The sequence below is a fragment of the Apium graveolens genome, chromosome 6 (genome assembly GCF_009905375.1).
Source record: "Apium graveolens cultivar Ventura chromosome 6, ASM990537v1, whole genome shotgun sequence".
Classification (NCBI taxonomy): domain Eukaryota; kingdom Viridiplantae; phylum Streptophyta; class Magnoliopsida; order Apiales; family Apiaceae; genus Apium; species Apium graveolens.
Window position 1 is genome coordinate 55,212,268 of NC_133652.1, and position 19,303 is coordinate 55,231,570.

The 19,303-nt window shown below is 34.5% G+C and overlaps 1 protein-coding gene across 2 annotated transcripts; it reads left to right on the forward strand.

Moving 5' to 3' along the window:
• Window positions 1-11,460: 11,460 nt before the first annotated feature.
• LOC141666596 (UDP-arabinose 4-epimerase 1-like) lies at window positions 11,461-14,728 on the forward strand. Of its 2 annotated transcripts, none has more exons than XM_074472676.1 (6): window positions 11,461-11,647; window positions 12,235-12,385; window positions 12,634-12,758; window positions 13,883-13,996; window positions 14,079-14,186; window positions 14,282-14,727. In XM_074472676.1, the coding sequence occupies exons 2-6, from the start codon at window positions 12,325-12,327 to the stop codon at window positions 14,375-14,377; spliced, it is 504 nt and encodes a 167-aa protein (XP_074328777.1). In that variant the 5' UTR covers window positions 11,461-11,647; window positions 12,235-12,324; the 3' UTR covers window positions 14,378-14,727. The 2 variants fall into 2 exon arrangements, with proteins under 2 accessions (XP_074328777.1, XP_074328778.1); XM_074472677.1 differs by lacking the exon at window positions 11,461-11,647 and adding an exon at window positions 11,694-11,717 and having other exon boundaries at window positions 14,282-14,728.
• The last annotated feature ends 4,575 nt before the right edge of the window (window positions 14,729-19,303 follow it).

Here is a 19,303-nt window from a genome sequence, read left to right on the forward strand (position 1 = left end):
ACCATAAAGGGCCGACCAGGCTACATGGAAGGCCAAATAGGCCGACCAGGACCTCCAGTAAGGATGGTCCAGAACCCCTCGAAGTATTCTCCGAGGCCTTCCTATAATTTTTTTGGAAATTCCGAAAGAAGTGCACTTGAATGAAAATCTGTAGAAGTTGAAATTGAAATTTGATGGCTCGATAGATAAAATAATATTCTAACTGTCAAGGCAAATGGGACAGTCTCTTATGCAAATGGGACAGTCCCTTTACAAATGAGACAGGGTATGGGACAGTCTCTTTTAACTGCAGAAAGTAAATTACTGAAATATAAATGCAGTAATAAAGTAATTATACAATGCAGAACACCAAGAGTTTTCACTTGGTTCGGCCCCTACACCTAGTCTATGGCCTACATCCAAGTCCCCATGCCAACTAACATAGAGAATGTATTATATCAACTTTAATAAAAGAACTTACAGTCTTTTCCTTGATTACAAATATAGCACCTGAAAGAAACCCTTTCCCAAGCTACCTTGCTACCTAGCCCACTGCTATTCCTTAGCCTTCTAGCTACCTTGCTATACTTTGAAATCAAGCTTGCCACAACCCGGCACAAAGTTGATATGAATACACAAGTACAAGAATAAACAAATTGATTACAACTCAAACTAGGTTTCTTGTTTTTCTGGATATGAATATCTCGGGTATGAAACAAGAAAATGATTTCAGATGATGAAAGATTCTCGTGAAAGTGTTAGCTATAAATCTGAAATGAAGAGTTGTATTTATAAGCATAGTTCTAACAGATTTATTTTCAAACACAAGATAAGATTGGAAGATAAGTTTGTTTGAAAATATTTGAATGAAACTTTGAAACTAATATGTTAGTACGTTTGAAAAAGATAAATCAAGTAAAGAGATAAGGCTTGAGAGATTTAAACTTGATTTATAAGATAAGGTGGTAAGTTTGTTTGAGATAAGGTTTATCCAGATAAACAAGATTTACACAAAACCCTAACAAACCTAATCCTGAGAAATAGCCACTGCTGGAAAATCTGAACAAACTGCAAAGCTTGAATCTCGTTTACTTGCATTCTGTTTATCTTCTGTTTATCTGCAATCATCATAAACCTGAACATCTAACATTCTCCCCCTTTTATGATGATGACAAAGAAAGCATAAATGCTCCCCCTATCAAAAACACTAAAGGCCCGAAAAACAAAATTAGAACCAACAGAATATATTGCAGTTTATAATATGTGCAATTATATGAGAATGAGACAACTAAAGAATGAATGAGACACCAGAAAAATATGCATAAAACAGTCTCAAACATTAAATACTTAAAACATAACAACCCATCCCTAAACCAGGATGTCCAGTTGCAGTTAATCACAAAGTCATCCAAAAACATCCATCAAAAACATAAACACCCATCACAAAGTCATCCAAAAACATCCATCAAAAACATAAACACCCATCACAAAGTCATCCAAAAACATCCATAAAAAACATAGTCTGAAGATCTGAAGAACCAAACACGTCTTAAAAACATCATAATTTCTCCCCCTTCATCATAAAAGGGTCCTCTAGTCAGAATCGTCATCAACGTTAACTAGAGCTTTGCATTTTCCTGAACCAGAAGCCTTGTTCTGGAATGAAGGAAACACCGGAGCTGAGCCGTACTCTGAAAATAGCTTGTCAAAAGCTTCCTGAGCTGGTGCCTTTCCGTCCCTTTCACGAAGTCAATCAAAAATCTTTGCCTTGTATTCTTCTCTGGTCATGCCAAAAACTGAAGGTGGAGGAATGGCAGGGAGTGGCAGAGGAGCAGTGATTTCTTCTAGAGTACAATCTCCAATCCAGTCTCTTTTCTTATGCCAATACATCTTGCTCTTGTCTTGCATGGCTGACAACTGCTGAGATAAAAACTTAGTCTCTGACCCAAGCTTAAAAAACAACTTAACAAATTCCTTTTCCCATGTCTTAGCAGAGGAAACCATCCCTTCTTGCAGAGTCCCAAACTCAAAATCTATGGTCTTAGACAACTTGACATCAGAAGTATGCAATACAGAGAGTTTAGCATTGATATCATCCAAAGATGAACAGACATACTTCCTAAACAACTCAAAAGAAGCATTTAGAATACTAACTTCAGAAGTTAGTGATCCAAGAGTTTTGACAGAAGCAAAATGCTGATTAAGATTAGCCAAAGCAACAAAATTTTCATTTAATTTGATCAACAAAGAATTAAGAAGAGTATTGGTAGGCTGATCAAAGGGGTCTGAGGCATAATTAGGAGACTTAGGAATACCACCAACATTCCTAGAAGCATCATCAAAAACTAACTCATTGGACTCAGAAACAACTAAACCATTTAAGGTTAATACTGACAAGTCAAAAACTACGGAAATCTTATCAGACACAGAAGCAGGGGTCAAGGCACAAAAATATTCAAATACTCGAGAAAAAAGGCCAGGGTATGGTAAGTGCATAGAACCATGCTTGGCACAGTGACCCATATTGGATATAATCAAGGAAGCAACATTGCACTGAATCTTTTTAACAAAAACAGACATAAGAATACAATCTTGGAAAGTGACTCTATCACGACCGGATTTACGAGGCATAACATTCGTATGAAATAAGCGAAACAAAACAAGAGAAACTGGGGTTAAATCATTTACCGAAGGTTTGACTGACACTGAAACAAAATTGTCACCAAGAATGACCTTGAGTTGTTCCTCGTACTGGAGACCAGGAATGTCTTGAAACGCTTGATGAGTTGTCGACGGACAAACTCCCTTGTCAGAAACACCAGTAAGCCGTGCCAGAAGATCCGCTTTAAAATAAACAGGATTCCCTTGGACTTCTGAGAACACAATATTTCCATCCAAAATACGTAGCTTGGCGTAGAATTCTTTCACTAACTCGGGATAAATAATCTCCGGGGGCGACAACAATGACGAACAACCAACTGAATCAAACAAGCCCACAATACCAATTTTCTTCAGAAGATCCAGATCACACAGGCGTTCCTTCAGAATCAACTTTGACATCACTTTCGTCGAAGTAGTCTCCTTTGCATGTCGCTCAAAAGAACTATCAGACATTCCGCTTGATACTTCCGGTTCAAAATTACCGACCCGTTGACGCTTGGAACCTGAAGCCGCATCAGTTGGGGTACGTTGAGCGGTAGATCGAGAACGGGTGAAAGGGGTAGATTTGCGTGCCATGGATAGAGGTGAGAAAGTAGAAAAGAAATTGAGAAAGGTTTTTGATTGTGTTTAATAGAGAGAAGGTGAATAGGAAACTGAAAGGATTAAGAAGATGAGTTTAAATAAAAAATGAGAATTGAAGAGATAGAGATTGAAAAGAAGTCGAAGAGATGCAAGACAGAAGTTATGTACTGAAAGAGTAATACATGCACGAGTTTCAAGGATATGAAAAGTCTAATCAAAAGATTTACAAAATCTAATGCTATATACACGCATAAACACACGGACAAATAAAATAAAAAAAACACAAATTCATAAACAGGAACCTAATTACTCAAATAATAAATACACAACATATATTTAAGTATTATGACATTATTCATATTTAAACACATAAATTACATAAAATCACGTAATAAATTACAGAGAACACATACCTAATTCACGGCACATTTTACAAAATCTATCTTCAGCTAAAGGCTTAGTGAAGATATCTGCACGCTGTTTCTCAGTAGAAATATAAATAAGCTCAATATTACCTTTAGAAACATTATCTCGTAGAAAATGGTGACGAACATCAATATGCTTAGTACGAGAATGCATAACAGGATTTTTAGAGATATTAATTGCAGAGGTATTATCACAATATATAGGAATATTTGAGTAAGAAATACCAAAATCCTGCAATGTTTGTTGCATCCACAAAATTTGAGCACAGCAACTTCCAGCTGTAATGTACTCTCCTTCAGCAGTAGAAAGAGCTACTGAAGTTTGCTTTTTACTATGCCATGCAACTAAACAATCTCCTAAAAATTCACAAGCACCACTTGTGCTTTTTCTATCAACCTGTGACCCTGCATAGTCAGCATCTGAAAAACTGATTAAGTCAAAGGAAGAGGAGCTTGGATAAAATAATCCCAAGTCACTCGTACCTTTCAAATATTTAAAAATACGTTTAACGGCATTCAAATGAGATTCTTTAGGTTGAGATTGAAAACGAGCACACAAGCATACACTATACATAATGTCAGGTCGTGAGGCAGTTAAATATAACAATGAACCAATCATACCTCGAAATTTAGTGACATCTACAGGTGTACCTTGTTCATCCTTTGTAAGCTTAACTGAAGTACTCATCGGAGTTGATTTAGGTGTGACATGATCAAGTGCAAATCTTTTGAGTAAATCCTTTATGTACTTGCCTTGGTGAATAAATATTCCTGCATTAGACTGATTAATTTGCAAACCTAGAAAGTACTGCAATTCACCCATCAAACTCATATCGAATTCCTTATGCATGCAATCAGAAAACCACTTACACAAAGATTCGTTAGAAGATCCAAAAACTATATCATCAACATAAACTTGAACTAAAAGAAAGTATCACGTTTATGAAAAATAAAGAGAGTTGGATCGAGTGTACCGCGAATGAAACCATTGTTCACAAGAAATTGACTGAGACGCTCGTACCAACAACGAGGGGACTGTCTCAATCCATAGACAGATTTCTTGAGCTTGTAAACATAGTTAGGGTACTTCTCGTGAATGAAACCTGGAGGCTGCTTCACGTAGACTTCTTCCTTGAGATAGCCATTTAGAAATGCGCTTTTGACGTCCATCTGATAGAGCTTGAACTTCTTGTGAGCTGCAAAGGCCATTAAGATTCGAATAGCTTCTAAACGAGCTACTGGAGCATATGTCTCATCGTAATCGATTCCTTCCTGCTGGTTGTATCCCTGAGCAACCAACCGAGCTTTATTTCGAATGATATTTCCATCTTCATCTTTCTTATTCTTGAAAACCCAACGAGTACCAATGATCTTGGCATCCTGAGGAGGTGGGACGAGTTCCCAAACATCACAACGCTCGAACTGGTTCAATTCCTCCTGCATTGCAACATACCAATGTTCGTCTGCAACTGCTTCTTGAGCATTCTTTGGTTCAATTTAGCAACAAAAGCACAGAATGCACATAGATTATGAAGTCTGCTTCGAGTAGAAATCCCTTGATCTAAATCAGTGAGAAGATTATCTGGTGGATGATTCTTCACAGTCCTAGAAGACTTAGGAAGTTGAATATTACTCATTTCTTCCTCATTAGAATTGTCTGCCTGGAAATGAATAGGAGTTGTCTCATTCAAAAGAGACTGCCTCATTTCCGCTTGTGAAGATTTATCCAGAGGAGTAACAGAATTCACATTTGAAACACTATCGGGAGTCTTTGGAGAGCCAGAAGATTCATCTGAAGCTTGAGTAGATCCTGAAGAATTATCAGAAGACTGAGATGGACCTGGAGAGTCTTGACTGTTTGATTTGTCAGAATGAGACTGACTCTTTTCAGAATGAGACTGTCTCATTTGGGAATGAGACGATAGATCCGCAGTGTCTTCATCAATTTGAGATATATTCCTTGAGGATTCATTGAAGGTAATATTGATGGATTCTTCTACTTTGTTCTTGACAGAATTATAAACACGATAAGCTTTGCTTGTTGTAGAATATCCCAAGAAAATGCCTTCCGTAGATTTCGCATCGAACTTGCCTCGATTATTTTGAGTATCTAAAATAAAACACTTGGAACCAAATACTCGAAAATAACTAATGTTAGGAGTCCTTTTCTTAAGCAATTCATACGGAGTTTTAAGCAAAATAGGACGAATAAGTACTCTATTTAAAACATAACAGGAAGTGTGTACCGCTTCAGCCCAAAATTTTCTTGGAAGCTTACTCTCATGCAGTAGAGTTCTGGCAGTTTCCTGTAGAGTTTTGTTCTTGCGTTCTACTACTCCGTTCTGCTGAGGAGTTCGAGGAGCTGAGAATTCATGAGTGATTCCTCTTGATTTACAGAAGGTTATGAAATCCTTCTCGAATTCACCTCCATGATCACTACGAATAGTCTTGAGCTTAAATGAATACTTAGTCTCAAGGTTAGTAATAAGATCCTTAAACTCAACAAAAGCTTCATCCTTAGTTCGTAAAAATAATACCCAAGTAAAACGAGAATAATCATCAACTATAACAAAGGCATAATTTTTACCTCCCAAGCTTACATACCTTTCTGGACCGAAAAGATCTAAATGAAGAAGCTGCAAAGGAACAGAAGTTGATACTTTATTCTTCGCAGTAAAGGAAGTTTTCACCTGTTTTCCAAGTTGGCAAGCTGAACAAGGTTCAATATTCTTGTACTTCAGCTTTGGTAGACCTCGAACCAGATCATGAGAGGATATCTTCCGAAGAAGATCCATGTGAACATGGCCTAGACGTCGATGCCAAAGATTCTGCTGATCTTGAACAGTAGCAAGACAAATTTCCTCCTGTTGTTCATCAAAATCTAACACAAAAATATTTCCTTTTCTTTTGGCAACTAAAGCAAACTCGTTAGACTTAGTGCCAATATAGCATACATCTTTATCGAACTTAACCTTATGACCAACATCAGTAAGTTGACTTACACTAATGAGATTATATTTCAAACCATCAACTAAACGAACATTAGAAATGGCAAACCTGTCATTACCAATGGTGCCTTTTCCAATAATTCTAATAGTGTTTGAATCTCCAAGAGTAACTAAGCCACCTTCCTTGGCAACTAGAGATAGAAACTTGGATTTATCATCTGTCATGTGACGTGAACAACCACTGTCGATGATCCATTTATTTCGCAGAACATGGACCTTCAAACAAACCTGCAAGAATTGCTTTATCCCTTAGGTACCCACTTAACCTTGGGTCCTGGTTGGTTAGTATCACAAATCTTATATAAATGTCTATCTGATTTCTTAATCCACATCTGAACAATATTAACAGAAGTATTAGCAAATTTATATCTAGTAGACGATTTATAAGATGAGTTAGAGAAGTGGTCCTTGATACCACATAATCTAGATTCAGCTGTAGGGTGGCCAGCTTTGCCACAATCTCGACATTTCTCATAAGGCATCTTATATTTCATAGGAGCTCGCTTATAACCGCCTTGAAATGCACGTTTCTTGATTGAATCACATCCTAAACCTCCTTTATCAAGAGAAGATTTTTGTTCACCAAGAAGAGCATTCAAAGTTCCTTCTCCATGAAAACATTTAGCTAAATCCTTTTCAAGCTGTTCGACTTTCTGCTTTAATTCAGGAACCAGGGGATCAGGAGCCCTGTCTTCTTTAACAGTTTCTGGATCAACAGATATTGATTTTTTCTTCAAAGCTTCAAGGCATACATCCTTCATCTCAATCTCATTTTTGAGATATTGATTTTCTTCAGTAAGTTTTGAAACCCTTTCAAGCAATGATTTGTTCTCAGCAACTAGGGCTTCTTCCTTCATGGGGTCATCCATTTCACTAAGAACTTCACTTAAAGCTTGCTTTAAATAAGCATTCTTTTCTTTCAACTTCTTAACCTGGACCTGCAAATTTAAAATAGATGAAGATATATTTGAATTATACTTAATATTCTGTACCTCATCATTATCACTGGAGTTGTCCTCTAGTCCAGCAAAGCAAAGTTGAGCAACTTCATCGTCTGAATCGATCTCCACATTAGATTCATCATCACTCCAGGTAATTAATGCCTTCTTTTTGTTCTTCAGCTTGTAACAGTCCTTTTTGAAGTGCCCTTTCTTTCCACACTCAAAACAAGTATCCTTGCTTTGATTCACTTTAACCTCCTTGCTCGGATTAGATTTGAAGTCCTTCTTCAGAAACTGTGACTTCATAGGTCGTTTGGAGGCATTCCGTTTGGCAAGAAATTTATGAAACTTCTTTGTTAGAAGAGCAATATCTTCATCAGAATCGTCAGGAGACTCATCTGCATCAGCATTAAGTGCAAGAGTTTTCTTACGAGGAGCTTCATCTTCTTCATCATATCTACGAAGCTGATTTTCGAATTCTTCCAATTCACTGAACAGTGTTAGAGTGTCCATAGTTGAAAGCAGTGTTGAATCCTGCAGAATGGTAACCTTTGGAGCAAACTTCTTTGGCATTGCTCTGAGGATTTTCCTATTAATCTCAGATTGAGGAATGATCCTTTCCAGAAGTGAGATGGAGTTCATCAATGTCAGAAACCTCCCTTGAGCATCTCGCACGCTTTCATCTCTTTCCAACCTGAAATTTGATACCAAATGAAATTTGATGGCTCGATAGATAAAATAATATTCTAACTGTCAAGGCAAATGGGACAGTCTCTTATGCAAATGGGACAGTCCCTTTACAAATGAGACAGGGTATGGGACAGTCTCTTTTAACTGCAGAAATTAAATTACTGAAATATAAATGCAGTAATAAAGTAATTAAACAATGCAGAACACCAAGAGTTTTCACTTGGTTCGGCCCCTACACCTAGTCTATGGCCTACATCCAAGTCCCCATGCCAACTAGCATAGAGAATGTATTATATCAACTTTAATAAAAGAACTTACAGTCTTTTCCTTGATTACAAATATAGCACCTGAAAGAAACCCTTTCCCAAGCTACCTTGCTACCTAGCCCACTGCTATTCCTTAGCCTTCTAGCTACCTTGCTATACTTTGAAATCAAGCTTGCCACAACCCGGCACAAAGTTGATATGAATACACAAGTACAAGAATAAATAAATTGATTACAACTCAAACTAGGTTTCTTGTTTTTCTGGATATGAATATCTCGGGTATGAAACAAGAAAATGATTTCAGATGATGAAAGATTCTCGTGAAAGTGTTAGCTACAAATCTGAAATGAAGAGTTGTATTTATAAACATAGTTCTAACAGATTTATTTTCAAACACAAGATAAGATTGGAAGATAAGTTTGTTTGAAAATATTTGAATGAAACTTTGAAACTAATCTGTTAGTACGTTTGAAAAAGATAAATCAAGTAAAGAGATAAGGCTTGAGAGATTTAAACTTGATTTATAAGATAAGGTGGTAAGTTTGTTTGAGATAAGGTTTATCCAGATAAACAAGATTTACACAAAACCCTAACAAACCTGATCCTGAGAAATAGCCACTGCTGGAAAATCTGAACAAACTGCAAAGCTTGAATCTCGTTTACTTGCATTCTGTTTATCTTCTGTTTATCTGCAATCATCATAAACCTGAACATCTAACAGAAATGTACCTGATACAAGGTGTGAGCCCTAAGACCTCTTACAGGCTGGTCCAGGAGGTTTTGCAGGTTTCCCAGAGACCCTCATGCGATTTTTTTAAAAGTTTCTGCGAAAATTGGAAAAACTAGAAAAAAAAAGAATTTTTTTAAATTTTCAGGATTTTAAATTTATCCCCGATTAGGGCCGATTAGTGAGATTTAGCACTGATTAGGGCTGATTAGGGCTGATTAGTGTATATTACACGTAATTAACCTAAATTAAGGGGAATTAGTGACTCATGTGACATAATTAGCCCCGGTTAGGGCCGTTTAACCTATTCACTCACATGATTAGTGTGAATCAGGGATAATTAGTATCTTATGCATACTAATTAGTCTCGATTAAGATAAATTAGGCCCGATTAGGGCAGATTAGCCTCGATTAAGGCCATTTAGAGCGTTCTAGCTTAAAATTATGCTCTTTTAAGCTTAATTAAGAGCTTATACATGGAAATTAGGCCCGGTTAGGGCCGATTAGGGCCTGTTAGCCGCTTTTACCCTATGATTAACCTTGACGAAGGTTAAGGGATGATAAACGCTCGCTTTTTAGTCCCGATTAGGACCATTTAGTGTTAAACACTATTCAATTAGCATGTGAAAAGGCCTTAATCGTGTATACTCACATTATAAGTCGATGTAAACGTGTAGGTCGCTCCACACTTTACAATAAATGACGATACCCATGAAGGGCCGATACCCATGAATGATAGATACCCGAGACGGGCTGAAAGTACCCCGAGTCGTAAAGAGACTATTATAACTTCCGCGGAAACTCAGGTAGTTACCCCTGAAGTTGGGGGGCAATTTATATAGATAGAAAATACATCCTAAATACACATTAAATGTCACATTAATTACATTTGGGCTTCTTGTCCTAAGCCCAACACAGACCAGTCTGGTCTAAGCTCGTGACAGACTCAAGACGACCCAAGTAGTCAAGGCGCACTAGTAGAGGTCGTCAAGACCCACGAACATGAGTTCTTCATGAGTTAGTCCTGATACGGCTAAAAGAGCAGAGACGTGAGTCCAAAACAACACACACTCTTACATGGAAGGTTCTATAATTCCCTCCCTTATAGGATTCCTAATTACCATCTAAGTTGGAGACTTATCCACCAAGTCTCCCAACACAAGTCTAACCCTAAACTCATCTCTATATAACGGGCTCTACCCCTCAACCTAAAATTACATTTTTGACTTGATTCTCTACAATACAGAGAAACGTAGGCATCTTGCGAGGACAGACAGTCCCAAACGCGAGAATAGCCATTAAAATTCGAATCTAACAAACTCTAGCATTAATTACTAACGCAACCTAATTTTCATTCCACAACACATTTTATTTTCTAACAAAACTCGTGCTAAAGTTTAAAAAAAAATAAAAGTAACTTTTTTTTTGTCTTTCTATGATAAAATCTAAGAACAAAACTTTATATGTAATTTTAATGGTCATATTGTTTTCTTATTTTTTTAATTTTTAAATATATTTACACCTATTTTTAATATTGAAAGCTGAAAAAACTAATAACTAGATCACCTTAAGTGACTGCAAATGATAACTTGTTGAGATCGGTGAACAAAATGATATATGGGCTCCATTTCAATGACTAGTATAATATTTAACACAATGAAAATATCATAAAAATACTTGATATTATATTAAGAATATCATTCTGAAACTCTGTGCGTTCTAAGTTAAAGTCATAAAAATATTCCGTTATCCAACACTTTGAGAAATACACTGTCACATTTGTCTTGTAGTACTTACCCACTTACAAAAGTTGATGATAATAATGATTCCGGTATGAAATTGAAAAATAGAATCGCCAACAAAGATGGATATTTTTCCTTTTAATATAAAAAAATATTATGTATTCTACATGCATGCTTTAGAACTTTGCATTTATCAATTTGTTTTGCTTTTTGTAAAAGATATATAAATGGGATTGTCTTGGGATTCTGATTATAATATTTATTTTATAAAACTTCATAAAAAGAAATAGTAGATAATTAATTCAGTTAACTAAAGAATTAACGTAAATAGTAAAAACACTGGATATACATACTGCAATTTATGAGGCATAGTTGCAGTAAAACTCTGAAACGTACAATTCTCAAATCTCTCTCTCTATCTCTCTCTCAAAGTCACTTATAAATCGTGGTGGGGTGTGCTAAAAATTCAATCTTTTTTTTTTTTGTATTCAAAGTCGTCTTTCTTGATGCCTACCTATACATACATGTTTTTATTCACACCCCCTTTACACCTGCCCCCTTTTTAACTGATTTTAAACGCCCCCCCCCCCTCTTTTCAGACATCTTTGCCTCTGCTCTTAATACAGGTACTTTCTCTCTCATTTTCTTGATTTTTTCCCCAGCAATTTAATAGCATTGTATTGATCAACATCACTTGTAATTTACTTGAATTCTCTTATATGTTTATCAAGAATGATTCTTGGTATTATTATTTGATTCTTGGTTTTTATTTTTTAATGGGCTCCTTTTCTCTTTTTTCTTAAAGTTTGCATTTTTATCTATATAAACCTGTTCATAGATCTTGAATACTATTTTTTTGTTCATAAAGTTTGTGAATTTGATGAGTTTATAGTAAAATATACAATGTTTTATGAGTTATCATAGGAATTGATGATGTTAAAAGCTCAGTTCTTGCAATTCTGAATTGCATGCCATTGTAATAAGTTCAACTAATTATGATATTTTTTTCATCTGGGTTTTCTTTATGTTGGATTTTTCTGGCGGGTTTATGTTTTTTTGCTCGTTCTTGTATTTTTAAAATTCAATTTTTTTTTATCTCTCGCTTGCTATAGGACCCATTGTTTGTTTGTTTGTTTGTAGACTTTTCAATTTAGCTTTCTTCTTGTTCTTTGTGGTTTAACTAATAATTTGTTTTATTTGTTTATTCCACCAGGTTACATCAATTTGCAGTTAAGAAGGGGTCTTTATTGTTGATTTAGAAGACGGTTCTTTTTTATTATTAAATTTAGCATTTATTCTGCAAATGCTAAATTTTAATAGGTCTAGAAGTCAGGCAAGAGCTAACAGATCCATGTCTTTAGGAGGTAAATTTGTTTCTTACAGCTAGTTTTCATTTCGAAGCTTCTTCCCCTACTAGGAATTAGGTGTATTAGTTTATTTAATAAGAATCAAAGAATTGTATGTTTCCGTTCTCTAATTTGACCGGAGTTGTATTCTAAGAAAAATTCAATTAGTTGATGGTTTATAGCTGTAGTATGTATGTCAACAGAAGAACAGCTGCAAGCGGTGGATGATCTAAAGATTAAATTTGTGTTTTTTTCATTGCTTGTAGGCATGGACTTCGTGGATCCGAAGAAAAAGAGCAGTTACGTTGGGAAAATTCTTTTGGCTGCCACCTTAACTGCATTTTGCATTCTCGTGCTCAAACAATCTCCAACTTTCAACACCCCAAGCGCAGTTAGTCCCTGACCTTTTAATACATACACTACTGTCTATATATGAAATGTAAATCTCGTTTTGGAGTTTTATGATTTGCAGTTAATTTTATCCTACCTACCAAAGAGATAAATCTACTCTTTTGCTGTGAAAAAAATAGTGTTTTTGCCTCTTTATCTTTTCTCATTTTATTGCTTATGAGTTTTTCTGACTTCATTATGGGTAATTTAATTTATGTACTATGTAGGGTAAGATTTATACATCTTTATTATTTCAGCCAGCAAATTTATAAGTGGTAGGTTTGGTGCTACCTTTTTAGGTCAGCAAACAAATTTTAATTTCTTATTATAGGGAAGGGAATCATTAGTTGCATTGCTCACACCAGTTACATGGATTGAACTATATCTTTTACTAAATTATGGAAGTACTTCATTAATGATATGATGCTTGGCCAAGGAGTGGCCAAGGAGGCTTCCCTTTCTGCGGGCTTTTAGATTGGCTTCCAGTAATTATCCAAAAATAATTTGTATTTGTTGCATTACTCAATACATCTTCAAAACAGTCTTTGACAACATAATGGGTGCCCAAAGTACTTGAATCTAATGCATATTCGATATGTTACCAGTTGCTTGAGAGTCTCAGACACTTGATATACACAGATCCATCAGTCTAGTAACTGTCAATACATAGGAAATAGGTCACACAAACATATTAAATAGAAATTTATTCATACATTGTTCTGCACTTGCTACTTTAGGTTAGATTCCAGAAGTTTTATTATGTTGTAAGGTATTTTGTCTAATCAAAGTAAAGGTGTTGAGTACTACTCAATTGAATCTTTTGAAGTGGAATGGATGATGAATGGAGTGATTCAGGTTGACTTGCGTGACCGAATTGACAACAAACTTGATTTCTCTGTTTCATTTTGGCTTCAGAAGGGAAAATAAAACAAATCGGTGTCCTGTATGTCTGCCTATTGTAAAGATTTTTTTTGCAATTGACAAGTATAACATATTTTTAATGTAATATTGTGTTTTTCTTTTAATTTTGATTTGCTATAAGAAAATTAGTTATTTTGTTTACTTGGTTTCTATATATTGAAAAACTTCTGATAATGGCTTCACTTTTTCCTTCTTCCTCCCAAGTTCTCCCATCATGAAGCAGGGATTACACATGTTCTAGTCACTGGAGGAGCAGGCTATATTGGTTCTCATGCTGTCTTGCGTCTTTTGAAAGATTCATATCGTGTGACTATAGTGGTTTGTCTTTTAACTGTATACTAAGAATTTGCATTGCATGTTATGTATTTGAATAAGATTCTCATATATTACTTTTCAACAGGATAATCTCTCCCGCGGAAACCTTGGTGCCGTCAAAGTTCTACAAGAACTATTCCCTGAACCTGACAGACTTCAATTTATATACGCCGACCTGGGGGATGCAAAAGCTGTATCCTAAGCATAAATAACTGATACTACAAATGAACTACTAATTGTTGTGAATAAGCATGATACACACATCTTGTTTCCTTCACAATATATTAGGTGAACAGAATATTTTCAGAAAATGCATTTGATGCTGTGATGCATTTTGCAGCTGTAGCATATGTTGGAGAGAGTACCCTTGATCCTCTAAAGTAAATGCAATTCAAAACTATGAGTTTTACCGGTAGTTTCAATGCAAATCTATGCTTCTGACTGCTGCCAATTTACTGAAACTAATGCGTTGCCAGACTGAAATTATATTTTCTTATTCTTGCAAACCTCCGCACTTTGTTCAAATTTTCTTTTAGATGTTTGAAGTTTCTATACTTAAATTCAACAAGGGATCAGTTTGATATGTAAAGGCTAAAGTTTATGAGCTGAAGCTTATATGTGCTATCACCTCAACTTCCAGTGGTTCCTAAATTGTTGATTATGAATAAAATTGTCTGCATGAGGAATAGTTGAAAAAAAAAGAGAAGCCAAATTTTTTTCTTAGAATTACAGTATAATTTTACAGTATAAAAAGTTCCCTGTTGGGAAATAGAAGGAACTGGTATTGTGGCATTTATAGCAAATCATTAAATTTATCCCCGATTAGGGCCGATTAGTGAGATTTAGCACTGATTAGGGCTGATTAGGGCTGATTAGTGTATATTACACGTAATTAACCTAAATTAAGGGGAATTAGTGACTCATGTGACATAATTAGCCCCGGTTAGGGCCGTTTAACCTATTCACTCACATGATTAGTGTGAATCAGGGATAATTAGTATCTTATGCATACTAATTAGTCTCGATTAAGATAAATTAGGCCCGATTAGGGCAGATTAGCCTCGATTAAGGCCATTTAGAGCGTTCTAGCTTAAAATTATGCTCTTTTAAGCTTAATTAAGAGCTTATACATGGAAATTAGGCCCGGTTAGGGCCGATTAGGGCCTGTTAGCCGCTTTTACCCTATGATTAACCTTGACGAAGGTTAAGGGATGATAAACGCTCGCTTTTTAGTCCCGATTAGGACCATTTAGTGTTAAACACTATTCAATTAGCATGTGAAAAGGCCTTAATCGTGTATACTCACATTATAAGTCGATGTAAACGTGTAGGTCGCTCCACACTTTACAATAAATGACGATACCCATGAAGGGCCGATACCCATGAATGATAGATACCCGAGACGGGCTGAAAGTACCCCGAGTCGTAAAGAGACTATTATAACTTCCGCGGAAACTCAGGTAGTTACCCCTGAAGTTGGGGGGCAATTTATATAGATAGAAAATACATCCTAAATACACATTAAATGTCACATTAATTACATTTGGGCTTCTTGTCCTAAGCCCAACACAGACCAGTCTGGTCTAAGCTCGTGACAGACTCAAGACGACCCAAGTAGTCAAGGCGCACTAGTAGAGGTCGTCAAGACCCACGAACATGAGTTCTTCATGAGTTAGTCCTGATACGGCTAAAAGAGCAGAGACGTGAGTCCAAAACAACACACACTCTTACATGGAAGGTTCTATAATTCCCTCCCTTATAGGATTCCTAATTACCATCTAAGTTGGAGACTTATCCACCAAGTCTCCCAACACAAGTCTAACCCTAAACTCATCTCTATATAACGGGCTCTACCCCTCAACCTAAAATTACATTTTTGACTTGATTCTCTACAATACAGAGAAACGTAGGCATCTTGCGAGGACAGACAGTCCCAAACGCGAGAATAGCCATTAAAATTCGAATCTAACAAACTCTAGCATTAATTACTAACGCAACCTAATTTTCATTCCACAACACATTTTATTTTCTAACAAAACTCGTGCTAAAGTTTAAAAAAAAATAAAAGTAACTTTTTTTTTGTCTTTCTATGATAAAATCTAAGAACAAAACTTTATATGTAATTTTAATGGTCATATTGTTTTCTTATTTTTTTAATTTTTAAATATATTTACACCTATTTTTAATATTGAAAGCTGAAAAAACTAATAACTAGATCACCTTAAGTGACTGCAAATGATAACTTGTTGAGATCGGTGAACAAAATGATATATGGGCTCCATTTCAATGACTAGTATAATATTTAACACAATGAAAATATCATAAAAATACTTGATATTATATTAAGAATATCATTCTGAAACTCTGTGCGTTCTAAGTTAAAGTCATAAAAATATTCCGTTATCCAACACTTTGAGAAATACACTGTCACATTTGTCTTGTAGTACTTACCCACTTACAAAAGTTGATGATAATAATGATTCCGGTATGAAATTGAAAAATAGAATCGCCAACAAAGATGGATATTTTTCCTTTTAATATAAAAAAATATTATGTATTCTACATGCATGCTTTAGAACTTTGCATTTATCAATTTGTTTTGCTTTTTGTAAAAGATATATAAATGTAATTGTATGTCATGGATAATTGCAATTTTAAATTTTCGGTTTTATCCTACTTCTTCAACAGTCAGCTTACATGATTAAGAACGTAGAAATTTAATCACAAAATAATTTTTTTTATTTAACATCTCATATCCAAAATGACAGTCAACGGGTATTTTGATGATTACTAGAGAATGTCCCGTGTCACGTACGAGTTATTATGTTAGTTACTTAATTACTGGATAACTCAAATTAGTTTGAACTTACTCTAATCCTCATTGTCATCAAACACAATATATATAAATCAGTATATAATCTACTTATTTGAATTTTAATTTATCGAAAAGTATTATTTTTTAATTTTTAACCAATTTGATCAATTTTAGACTCAATTCAACCGCTTAATTTTGTTTCACCCAGTTTTGATCGTTTTTTATAAAATTATTCTTTGACCTGATTTTTGATCAATCAGGATATGACACATCCGAACATCGATTAATCGACAAATTTTTAGAACTGCTACTCAAAATCTATCTTATACTATAATAACCAGAATTGTATATAATTTGGTTCAACGGTTATCTCCTAATTTTGGTTATTAAAATAATAAATAAATAGTGTTATATATCCGTTAAACTACTAAATTGTTAAACTACTAGACATAATTTATTTATCTTTCTAAACTACAACCAAAATTTATCCAAAAATAAATAAATAGTGTTATATATCCGCTAAACTACTAAATTGTACACGCAAGGGTTGACTCAGTTTGTTAAAAAAAGGATAACTATCCTCTTGGTTACAGGTTCGAATCTCACGAGAGTATAATTTATGATTATGCCTTCTGAGTCAGAGTTTGTCGCTTAAATGTGGTTTACCTTGGTTCACGTCCTGTAGAGTTTACCCAGTGTGCACCAAAAAGGTAGCGACTGCGGGTTACGTACGGTAAAAAAATTACTAAATTGTTAAACTATTACAATCAAGGTTATCATATAATTTTATTTATAAATTTATATAAATATTTTAAAATTTTAAAATAATAAAATAAAATTTTTAAAAAAAATATTAACGGGAAGTGGTATTTAATAAAATCCACGCATGACCAAGTGAGGAGGGAGTAATAAATAAAAATGTACGTACGGCTATTAAAAAGGAGGACACATGTCGAGCATATACGGGGTTAACACATGTGACAACTGCAAGAGTACAGTCGAAATGCGACAAGATTCTTGTCACCGGACAATCAATTGTCCCCTCTACATAACATACTACGTGCCAAGCTTTCCGGTTGCCTATCTTCACTTTTTCACCCTGCTCTCTTCTTTTTCAATTAATACAGTTAGTAAAACTTTCTTTTCTCTGTTGGTATTTAAAGTCACGTCAAAAATTAACTTTTTGTTCTTTTTCCTGTAAAATTTCCAGAATTCAGTAGATTTATTTTACAAACTGTATAAATCCGTAAAATTATAACAATAATTACACAAAACATATTAAAAATGTATATAATTCATCAATATTTCTAATATCTACAAATTTATCGATTAAATATTTAGTTATTTTTTCATGTAAAAAATTGATCACGTGACAATTTCTGTAACATATGTAATTTTTCGTTCCAAATTATTGTTTTTCACCCAACTTTGAATGCATGGACTTGGAAAATAAAGCATAGTTAGGCAGGGGTGTCGGCTGGTTAAAAATGCACAAGGGGAAAAAAACCTAATAAATAACTGTAATTTCAAATCAAATTAAAGTTAATATAATGTCCCTCCCACTCTAACTATTTGTTCATTTCTTGATTTTTTTTTTTTTAATTTCTTCTTCTCTTAAGGAGACAATGAACCTTTTTTTTGTTAACATTCACACCTAACTAAAACTTATAATAAGTTATTTCAAGGAGTATAAAATGCAGTATATTTAATATCAATTATCCTGCCCTTTAAATGCGGTAAATTATCTGCGTAACATAATTTTAAAAAATTTTGCATGATACGCTTGTTCCGATGCCGCACTAGGCCTGATGTGTAACATCGAAATAATGGACTAGATACATGGGAACAGCGCATCGGTTTGATACATCATACATCTCACAAAATATCAATGTGAAGCGGCAAACAAATTAACGTATATGCGGGGCATTCAGGGCTAAAATCTTGAGATGGATTAGGAAACAGCATAAAAATTGAAAATGAGATATTTTGGACATCACCCAAGTGCCAAGTGCTCTTCTAATTCTTTATATTCAATTAGACCATAATCAATTGGGATTTTTTTTTTTTTAATCTTGAAAATCCTAAGATATTTAATTTGAATTATATTTTTTTTAATCCGATGATATGCAATAAATATTGAAAAAAGTCTTTTAAAATTTATTGGTATTCAATTTAAATTCTAAAAAGTCCATTAAAATCCGGCGGTATTCAATTTAGATTTTAAGAAATCCACTAAAGTCTGGTTATATTCAAAGTCCATGATTTTTTTTTTGTATTTGATAAAATGATAGATTTTGATAGATTTACTATTGTATTTTATATTTTATGAAATCTTAGCAAAATTAATAAGATTTTGAATAATTATCACTATTTAAATTAGCAAGACTCTACCAGATTTTTCAACAACACTCCGCTAAAATCAGCGTAAAATTAAAATCAGTAACAATAATCTAAATTCCACGGATTATCATAACTCCCCAAAAATTCGAATTGAA

What these genes read in the sequence shown, in the direction of transcription:
- LOC141666596 (XM_074472676.1), top strand. Translation starts at nt 12,325, where the DNA reads ATGCTAAATTTTAATAGGTCTAGAAGTCAGGCAAGAGCTAACAGATCC. An exon ending in CAGATCCATGTCTTTAGGAG is followed by an intron (nt 12,386 to 12,633) that starts GTAAATTTGTTT and finishes CATTGCTTGTAG; the next exon opens with GCATGGACTTCGTGGATCCG. An exon ending in CTTTCAACACCCCAAGCGCA is followed by an intron (nt 12,759 to 13,882) that starts GTTAGTCCCTGA and finishes CTTCCTCCCAAG; the next exon opens with TTCTCCCATCATGAAGCAGG.